At 37.7% G+C, this 11,243-nt stretch overlaps 1 protein-coding gene across 1 annotated transcript in view; it reads right to left on the bottom strand.

Moving 5' to 3' along the window:
- Positions 1 to 233: 233 nt before the first annotated feature.
- LOC123319426 overlaps positions 234 to 11,243 on the bottom strand; it is a 33,227-nt gene continuing 22,217 nt past the window's right edge. The window contains exons 2-4 of the mRNA XM_044906392.1: positions 7,526 to 7,732; positions 4,161 to 4,248; positions 234 to 921 (exon numbers count right to left, since the gene is read on the bottom strand). Coding sequence (XP_044762327.1) covers positions 765 to 921; positions 4,161 to 4,248; positions 7,526 to 7,732 — 452 coding nt within the window. The 3' untranslated portion in view covers positions 234 to 764. The remainder of the gene's footprint in view (positions 922 to 4,160; positions 4,249 to 7,525; positions 7,733 to 11,243) is intronic.

The following is an 11,243-nucleotide window of genomic DNA, read 5'->3' as shown; positions in this document are numbered from 1 at the left end:
TCATTTTTTTCGCTACGATGCGCAATATCAGACAAATTTGCATTTTCACCTTCAGAATATTACGAAATATCTCCAATGGATATTTAAATTTTTACTCGATAAAAAAAATAAAAAAAATTCATCAGCAATTTTCAAATAAACACATATAAGAAACAATTAGTACTGCTTTGGAACCTCTTCTTTTTCGAACGTTGCTATTATTTGAATGGGTTATCTGAACAAGAATAAGAAACAACGTATCAACTTTTTATTATGAAAGCATAAACGTCTGGAATCAACTAACAATAAAATACATAGGAAGTCAAAAACTTACACAGTCAATATATTGAATCATGAATAAATTATATAATGATTTACGCGTAATGAAAAATACCCTTTTTAATGGAATATTCGAAAATCTACCGACAACTACTTTCTCAATGAAATGAAATAGAAAAATAAATTCTTAATTGTTCTTCATCTTCAAACATTTCTACTGAATCACGATATACTTTTAGGAGATCTCATATTTGGAGTTCATTCCCGTGTATAATTTTCAAGATAAAACATTTAATAAATAGATCATATAAAATTAAATCGAACCTATAAAAAAATCACGTTTTCATAGCTGCTATGAGTGAACTTTGATAATCACCTAGATCAATATGGGAGAATTCGCTAGTATTCGATTTGTTTTTTACAATGTAAGGTACCAAAATATATATAATATACATATACCTATACATCTATCTACAGGGATATGTCGAATTAAACATCTTATGATTTTACAACAATCTTTCGCATTCTTCGCTTATAACAGTATCGTCCTCATCCTCTGAATCGGTACAGAAATCGTCTTCATCTCCTGACCAGTGTTCGAATTCCTCCTTGTGATGCTCCAGTGCCATCAGCGTCGTGAATAGGCTGTCACATGCCGAGCATCTAGAAAAATACGAAAGCACAATGAACGACACTTCGAAAGAGATGGGATGATTCGGTAAGTTCTAATTTTGGATAGAAAACAGCGAAAAGTTTTCTGTTGCTACTAGGCTTTCACACTCCGAGCATCTAGAGAAAAACGAAAGTACAATGAGCACTCCCGAAAGAGATGGGATGATTCGGTAAGTTCTAATTTTGGATAGAAAACAGCGGAAGTTTTTCTGTTGGTACTAAAAGTAGGCAGTATACGCCTTGAGCGAGAGAGAAATTATGAATTTCAATTTAGCAGTAATTTCCCTTTTCGTTGCTTGTCTTCCGACTTTATTTATTCAGTTGGACAATCTCCCCCCTTGTTCCATTAGACGAATATGTGTATAAGAGGACTATTTCAAGAGTTAGTTCACCCAGTTTCATCAAAATTTCATTCCATGGGGATCAACCTGTTCAAACATTATACAGCTCACTGTACACACGAGAAGTGACGCTTAGGGGGTTAAAGTCATCGTCTGATGTACCTTTACAAGAATACGAAACTAACTTCCAGAGCTCCTTGTTAACTCATTTAAAGTTCCATAATGTGAAGTTACTTCCCTATGCCATCAAGAGGGATTGGAATTTGGAAAGAATAAGTTTCCGTTTTGTATAAGGAATTAGAATCGTCTGTCTATTTTTTTAACGGCTTCTATGCTGTAATTTATTTCTAGCTCCTCATTACTGGGTTTCTTTTATTTTTATTTTGAAATCTATCTGACATTCTTTTCATCGATTGTGAAACATCCAGACACAGATTTTTTGGGTGCGATACACTTTTATATAAAGTTTCCTCAGTAGTGAGGGAACTCTGAAGTTGTACCTTAATTGAGAGGAGAAAGTTCATAAAAGAAATAACGAACTGGCAAGATTCATCGTCCCTCCCAACAATTGAATCTCACACAGAAGTGATAACTTGAACGTTCTTGAATCCATCTCATCTTCCAATGTAGAACAGGGCGAACAGAGAGAACAGACAGCGCGTTGAAAAGACCGCAACTCGTAAATTTCACCATCCCTGGCAATTCAGTAATTGCCATGTCTTCCTTCTGCGAATTACCCTTCATAAAAGAAGATGTCAAGCGGAAGGACCTAAAGAAAACGCTCCCCAACTAAGGACTATACGAGGAATTGAGTGTTTTTCTGTCTTCCTGACGATTTGCGAGTACTGAAATGTTTTCCTTTTCGTTGCAAGAGCACATTAATTTGAACACGTGGTTTCACGTTCTTGAAACAATGGTTGTTGCTTTGAGCTTCACGCGAAGTCTCTGTAACAAAGCTAGGAAATTATACAGCTTGGTTACTCTTATGAAAATGGACCACAGAGACTGTTAACTCCAAATAGCAACAAACAAATCTCCATTATATTTGTATTATTAGGAACTAAAAGGTTAGGAGATACACCTCTTCGATAAATTCACATTTTTGAGTAGATTCATGCCCTGTAATTCCATCTTCGTCTCATTCCTTTATATTTCATTCCCTCATCAAGTTTTATCATTATTATTATATGATCGGAATTGTCAGCACAACTCGCTATCTTCGGTAAAGAAAGACATCGGTGATTTCATCTCTGACAGAAACAAGTGCAAAATGCGAGATTTGTGAGTACACGGAGTACGGAGCACTCACAAATCTCGTGAACTGGCATTGTCAGGGTGGTTTGGCCGAAAGAGCTGTATGAAATTTCGAGATTTATTTGTGGAAGTGTTGCTCTTCGGTAGCTTGAGAGAAATATTCTTTTGTATATACCTTTCCAATGTAAACGATAACAATATTAGCGACGTACATGTGGAATTCCCTGAGAATTTTTCATTTCGTCCAAGCCAACACAGTATGCTCTCTGCTGAGACAATGCGTTCGATAGTTAGGGGTTCACCTTTGAAGTTGCAAGATAGAAAGGACGTTTTTTAATATTCTCGAAATTCCAGCCTTAACTCAGCATATGTCTGAATATAAAAATCCATATTTTATTGCGAGGAATGTGATATATCTGTATACCTATGTATGTCCCAGTGCAGAGTAGGAATGGAATGTTCGACACAAAGGATGTTTTTATCTCACCAAGGAATGTTCATATCAATGAAAAGTCTTGTTTATTACAATAAATAACCTCATATTTCTGAACTATATAAGCGTTGCTGCCGTTGCTATAATCCTTTCTGTATCCAAAGCCTGTTTACGTCATATAATCAAAATGCAATTTTGGTTGGACTTTGTGGACCAGAAGGAGCAGAAAAAAGGTCACGATCTGAATGGAAGAACTTCACCTAAAACTTCAATCTATTTCCCAGTAAACGCCGATTATAAATCGACTAATGGAGAGCGCCCTTTTCAATATTTCCTGCGATGTAATCAAGAAGGCAAGGTCGGAACCCCTTGCCAAGTTTAATCAAATTCTTAGGTGAAAACACCTTTCGATCAATTAATTTCCGCCCGGTTGATCCGGATGCTAATTAATCTCGCATTTGTTGTGATGATTAATCATTTCGCTGCTGTCGAGAACGGTTTGCGGAAAATTTGATGGTTTATCACATCAAAATTGGTCGGAGGTAGTGTGAGCTCAAAATAAGTCCTTTTTTATATTTGCTCTGGAAACTATAACGTTATATCTTTTCTTTCTGCATCTTTTAAACCGAGCCGATTCGGACAAAATGGTAAGGGAAAAAAGTGTTTCTTTTGACCTCAAGAATCTACTGTTAAAATATTCGTACGAGTCAAAGACGCACCCTGTATATCTTTTCGTTTGATACTAAATATTTCAGTTTACCTTCAACCACCTGAAGATGCCACTGCGATAGAGAAACACGTGTGTCGTGTTTGAATAACTCATATCAGTGAAAATAATGAAATTCCGTTTTAGTTTCAATCAAGAACTTCGTTGAAAATTGACTGAATTCGAAGAAGGAAGAAAAAAAACCTAATCGATATTTAAAAAAATTACGCTTGGCATTGAGGTGTGCTTTCGTTTGGATCGAAATGAACGTGTGCTTCGTAGAAGCTCATTTCTATTTTTATTCCAATGATTCGGTATGACCCTTAACTTTACGAGGCTATGAAATCAGTTAATGGTACCCATATAACCCAGGTAGACTGCTATCATTTGAATTAACAGTCGAAGATCCTTCCTTTAACTGCTCTCTTTTCTTCTGGATACCCATAGACGTAGAATTTCAATTTGTCGACAAAATTGAATTTGTGAAAATACTCACCCAAAATGTCTCTTCTTCTGTTTGTGCGAAGATAGCTGCTTCGGGCAAGAAAAAGATCGATCGCACACGTTGCAGGTGAGAGCTTCATCTGTGGGAAAAAAAAAACTCTTTGATAAGTCTGATGGCACACATTCCCTGATAATTCTTCAGTTGTTCAACATAATTTCTTCAACGAAAAAACAATTTAATTGAAAAAACAAGACGTGGTAACATCAAGGAGTCCTTAAACTACAATTTAAAAAAGGAATCAAGTCTTTGCATGAAAAATATTGCGAATACACAAGGTGATACTACTCCTCATCCTTGAAAATCCTTCTTACGTTTGCTCTCATGTCCTTGAAGACTACAACAGGTCTATATATTAAATAATTGAAATATAACATCGATGAAACCGAGGGGCATAAGACTGGGTCACATAAAAATAGAAAAATAAAGCGGGTAATTTCTGTCTCGCAAACCTCTGCGGCTCTATTTTCAAACGCGTCGGCATCACGTCACGAATTTTATACGGATCGTATTTTCCAACATAAAACCTCGCGTTTCACTCCGGAATTTTTCATAGTCCACGTGATTTTAATGCAGAAATGACGTCTAACAAGGGCCCGTGCATCGGATGCAAATTGCATGCAAGAATGCGGCTGACCGCTAGAGGGCCTGTCGGATTTATGTGTCTGCATTATGATGTGGTTGGCAGCAGACTGTGGGGAACTGGCAGGAACTTCTCCTGGAGCTCGCTAATGTGTTAATAATTGAAAATAGCGATCGCAAGTTCTCGCTGGACTAATCGATGAATGGAACCTCTTGAAAAACACGAAACAGCTCTCCCTCCTGGTCCCTGTTTCGTCGCCAAATGTTGAAGTAAGGGAAAAGCTTACTATTTCGAACTGGCTGATCTGCGTTCTCTTTCCTACGCATTGGGAGCCTATTTTCCGAGCCTGTATAGTTCCAAACTTGGGGCATTACATCCAAAACGTAAGTCAATCTCTCTCGCGTCCTGATATACTTCCCCTAATCCTTCAACATGATCCTTGATGAATCGAATCGAGTAACGCAGCACCTCTGAATTCGTTCAATTCCGGCGTACAATGGATCTTCTGAAAGGTACGAAAATAGCTTCAATTTAATGGGAATCTACGTAACTTTTATGCCGATGGTATGAGCCCACTCTTTGTAGCGAATTCAATTAACTGGGCAGCAAAGGGTGGGGCTTTTAGTTAAATGGCGCACATTATAATTTTGCCGCGATCGGAATTGGGTAATCTTTTGAACGTAGTCGATAAACAGGGTCGGATTCACACTTTGTAGTCCCCCATGAAAGGGTTAATCGGGAATTAGGGGAGATGCGAACGCGTCAGATTAAATTGGGGAAAATTGGATTCGCGAGAGCGGATTTTTGAAGTTTAAATCGCCCAAGGCTAACTTTATGTAATATTAAGCTCTGTTAGATAACTCATTCACTAAGGGTGAATCGGAAATTTATCTCTGCCAGCAGTATTTGAACACAACCAACAGTTAACAAATGAATCGAACTAAAATATACTTCAATACGATGATGTCTCATTTAATTACAAAATTCAATTTTACTCTGAAATTATTGAGTGTTTAACTATCTCCAGGTTAGGTTTAACAAAGTCAGACAAGGTTAAGTGAGGTTAGACAAGGTTAGCTAAGGTTAGGTAAGGTTAGGTGAGGTTAGGTTAGGTTATGTGTCAATTTAAGACGTCCATTGGGACATAGGAGCATTTATTCAGATAAGGCAACGATCAGAAAATATCGCGTATAAAGTAGTAGATAAACAAAGTAAACTGTATCGTTCTATGGAACTTACATCTGTCCGTATCCGATCTCATTTCGAAATATTGCCTTCATCCATACAGCGAGTTTGTCTGCGGGAAATCGAGTATCCATAATAAAATTTATCCCCATAATATCGAAACTCTGTTCTATACACAGAATATCAGAAGCGACCTTATTACTAGATACTATTGAATCATGGAATATCTAATATCTAAGATATTGAAGGATAATGAAATTTCACGGCAAATTGGTGCCAACATCATATTCTCCCCAATTTCACGTCTTCCTCAGCCATATCAGATTTCCATTATTTTTACGCACCACTGTGTTGGGTTTTGTGCGGAATTAATGAAGCCAGAGGATATGTATTCCACGTGTGGCGAATATATTCTATCAGAAATGGCGAAGATCGTTGATTATTGTACGAGGGGAAATTCTGGGATTACAGAGATTGTTCAGAAATCCTTCGTGAGTCCTTCCGTCCAGAATTTTACTCGGAACAACAGAATCATATAAAGAGGCCAAGAAAAACGTGAACTTTCTGCCGAAAATCCCACACTAAATGACGAAATAGAGAATGCTCGAGATTGAGATTCTCTTTTCGAGAAGGCTTAGAGCTCAATGCCAATTTGTAGAAACAAACTTGTCCCTGTTCAGTGCGTAGTAATCTCTAGCATTTCATGAAAACAGCGTTCACACTAGAGATTCTGAAGCCTTTTCTCGAGAAGGCTCAGAGCCCCGTTTTCGAGAATCCGATACCTTTTTCGATTGGGCTCAGAACTTTGCTGGCTCGTTCATACCATCAAAAGGGCTATGTGATCTCGAACATTTTTCATAAAAAGGCGCTGGATGTGCGAGAGTCTGAAACCTTTTTCGAGAGGGCTTTGATATTTTTGTTCGATAGCCTGCTGCCGTTTTGAAGGAGGCTCATACATTAGTGCACTCTTACTCAAGTAACCTATTTAACTGAATATTCAGTGGTTGAGATCATGAAGCCCTTTTCGAGAAGGCTCAACTTCTAGTGTTCAGTGGGCCGAATTTTTTGTCGACAAGGCCTATTGAGTAGTCTCGAGCAATTCATGAAATAGAGTGTTTTATCCTCGAAATCATGTAACCGTAGCCTTCCTAGAGAAGGCTCCGTTTTCGAAAACATGAACGAGAGGGCTCAGAATTTAATGCTGGCTGGAAATAATTCAACCAAAGTGCTCATGAATCCTGGAAATTTTACGAAAAAAGGCTAATCTGGGCTTGGGATTTTGAAGCCCTTTTCGAGAAGGCTCAGAGTCAGCGCCTCTCAGTTGCGTTTCATGAATGAAGCTCAGGATTTCGAATCCTTTATCGAGAAGGCTCAAAGTTGGCGCTGTGTCGAAGAACGCTCAGTAATTTCGATCAATTCATACAGCTGTGACAGTAACAGCGAATGTCCAGATCACAATTTCAATTTTTCCCACGTAAAAAAGCCCATTTCTCGAACGTCCATCATTCCGACCGGCTACGAACGCTCAAACCATACGTCGACGGAAAACGCGACATTTTCCATTCGGGCGGGAAACAGGGATGAGACTCACCGTAATCCGAATCGGAAAACTCATTTCCGTCGTCAATCTCTATGTCCGTGAACGAGGAATCCGTATCGGTGTCGTTTGCTGCGTTGCCGTTCGACACGCAATCTTCATCTTTCTTGCATTTCCCCTCGTTGTCTAAATTTTCAGTCGCTTTGGTCTTCTCGTCGCTGCCGCTCAGCTTGTTGTATGATTTCCGAGCTGGACGTGGCTCTGAAAATAAAAGAAAAGTCAGTTTGAGCATAGAATGAAACATACTTAATCTTAGTGTTACCACAACATCAGTATAACTAGTGAACCCATGGATACACCTATTCGGCAGATCTACTGTTTCAGTAGATACACCTTTTTAGTAGATGCACCTTTTCGGTACACCTTTTGAGTGAATCTACACTTTTGCGGTAAATGGAAATTACATTGTACCTCTTAAAACTGCCAATTTAACTCGAAATATTCATAAATCTACCACAATATCAGTAGGACAAGTACACCCGTACACCTTTTCGGCAGATACACTTTTTTAGTAGATCTACCTTTAAGATAGATACACTTTTTCGGTAGATACACTATTTTAGATACATTTTTTGGTAGATACACTTTTTTGGAAGAAATGATTTTCTGTAGATACACTTTTTCGGTAGATACAGTTTTTTGGAAGAACCTTTTCAGTAGACCTACTTTTTCGGTAGATGGAACTTTTGGATACATACCATTTTTGGTAGATACACTTTTTTGGTAGATACACTTTTTCGGTAGATACACTTTTTTGGTGGATACACTTTTTTGGTAGATAAATTTCGGTAGATTTACCTTTTCAGTATAAATAGACCTTTTCAGTAGATCTAGCTCTTCGGTAGATCTACTGTTTCAGTAGATACACTTTTTTAGTAGATTCACCTTTTCGGTACACCTTTTGAGTGAATCTACACTTTTGCAGTAAATGGAAATTACATTGGACCTCTTAAAACTGCCAACTTAACTCGAAATATTCATGAATCTACCACAATATCAGTAGGACAAGTACACCCGTACACCTTTTCGGCAGATACACTTTTTTAGTAGATCTACCTTTAAGGTAGATACACTTTTTTGGTAGATACACTATTTTAGATCCATTTTTTTGGTAGATACACTTTTTGGGAAGAAATACTTTTCTGTAGATACACTTTTTCGGTAGATACACTTTTTTGGAAGAACCTTTTCAGTAGACCTACTTTTTCGGTAGATGGAACTTTTGGATACATACCATTTTTGGTAGATACACTTTTTCGGTAGATACACTTTTTTGGTGGATACACTTTTTTGGTAGATAAATTTCGGTAGATTTACCTTTTCAGTATAAATAGACCGTTTCAGTAGATCTAGCTCTTCGGTAGATCTACTGTTTCAGTAGATACACTTTTTTAGTAGATTCACCTTTTCGGTACACCTTTTGAGTGAATCTACACTTTTGCGGTAAATGGAAATTACATTGGACCTCCTAAAACTACCAATTTAACTCGGAATATTCATGAATCTACCACAATATCAGTAGAACAAGTACACCCGTACACCTTTTCGGCAGATACACTTTTTTAGTAGATCTACCTTTAAGGTAGATACACTTTTTTGGTAGATACACTATTTTAGATCCATTTTTTTTTGTAGATACACTTTTTTGGAAGAAATACTTTTCTGTAGATACACTTTTTCGGTAGATATACTTTTTTGGAAGAACCTTTTCAGTAGACCTTCCTTTCGGTAGATGGAACTTTTGGATACATACCATTTTTGGTAGATACACTTTTTTGGTAGATACACTTTTTCGGTAGATTCACTTTTTTGGTGGATACAATTTTTTGGTAGATAAATTTCGGTAGATTTACCTTTTCAGTATAAATAGACCGTTTCAGTAGATCTAGCTCTTCGGTAGATCTACTGTTTCAGTAGATACACTTGTTTAGTAGATTCACCTTTTCGGTACACCTTTTGAGTGAATCTACACTTTTGCGGTAAATGGAAATTACATTGGACCTCCTAAAACTACCAATTTAACTCGGAATATTCATGAATCTACCACAATATCAGTAGGACAAGTACACCCGTACACCTTTTCGGCAGATACACTTTTTTAGTAGATCTACCTTTAAGGTAGATACACTTTTTTGGTAGATACACTATTTTAGATCCATTTTTTTTTGTAGATATACTTTTTTGGAAGAACCTTTTCAGTAGACCTACTTTTTCGGTAGATGGAACTTTTGGATAGATACCATTTTTGGTAGATACACTTTTTTGGTAGATACACTTTTTCGGTAGATACACTTTTTTGGTAGATACATTTTGGTAGATTTACCTTTTCAGTATAAATACACCTTTTCAGTAGATCTAGCTCTTCGGTAGATGCCTACGCCGATGGATCTTTTGGTTGATACACATTTTTGGTATACTACTTCTAGGTTAAGACAACTCTCCTGTAGATCTACCTTTTAGGTAGATCTCTAACGACTGGTTCGAACTACTTTTAAGCATCCTCTGGTCTCTAATAGTTACCAAAATCCTTCGAAAATTTCCCCATTAATTTTTTTAACGTTTTTCCATTCAAATATGTAGGATTCCGATGGAAAGAAGAAGTTTACACTCCAACAACTACCGCATGTTCAACACCGTGAAAAACACACATGATGAACCACCCTCCCAACTTTTTATTCACCATTCTAACCACCTGCGATTTGAACTTTGGGCGAGCGATGAGTTTTTAACCCCCACGGAGTTTTCCGGCGGTCCCATCTGCCTCATCCCGCTAACTTTAATGCTTTCCGGGACCGAAACTGGTCGGTATAAACACGGGAAACCTAGGTTAAATGGAGGAAATTCCGACGGAAAATTCGGTGTTCGGGAATTTGAGCTTGGAGCAACGGACGATTACTCTGGCTGGTGGTGAATAATGGGGTTGCGGTTGATGCTGATGAATATCGTCAGATACAGCGTCGAGAAAAGACTGATTAATGAATACGTCGGTTGGGTTTTGGACGTTTAACAAGGGGTAATTCCGGGTGTAAACAGGAGAACAGTTGGTTGAGTTTGAGATGAAGAATTGTCAGAGTGTCGTGAAAGAACAAGGAGTCTGATCCCCTCTAAAGAAGTACGTTGAATAAAACTTCAACTTACCTATATGAAAGGTAAGTATAGGAAAAGGAATACACCAGCCATAATTCCAAAGTTAATACTATTAAATGGTAGCATAGATGCTTCAAAAATCACGATAGATGTTTACACGATGTCCTGTTCATAGTGAAAGCTTTGACTTATTATGCAAAGTGACGATACATCTATGTTTCAGTCCTCATCACAATCATTGAGGTATCTACCTTCAGGAGTCGAAAAAGTTTTGATGCAGCTAGGTTTGAAAGTTTCCAAATGAGCCACTTATTGGATAGCTCTACACATAGAACTCTCGTCAACTCCATCAGGAAAGTTGCTAAAACCTTCTGGTCCGTCATCTCGTTCTTTTTCTTATCGAGAAATATACGAGGGATATACTTCGCAATCCGCGAAGTTTGTTTGCTGTTTCTGTAAATTTGCTCAGGATGATGGAGTTTCGAAAAGTATGTTTTCTTTCATTTTCGACACTTCGTCGGAAGATGAATTCACCGATGGATCATCCGAGGAAAACTCAACAAAATATTGGATTGGAAATGGGTTTAATAAATCCAAAACCAAGCCTTCATCTTTGAAGCAACGT

The sequence above is a fragment of the Coccinella septempunctata genome, chromosome 8, assembly GCF_907165205.1.
Source record: "Coccinella septempunctata chromosome 8, icCocSept1.1, whole genome shotgun sequence".
In the NCBI taxonomy this organism is placed as follows: Eukaryota; Metazoa; Arthropoda; class Insecta; order Coleoptera; family Coccinellidae; genus Coccinella; species Coccinella septempunctata.
This window is presented reverse-complemented; position numbering and strand designations above follow the sequence as displayed.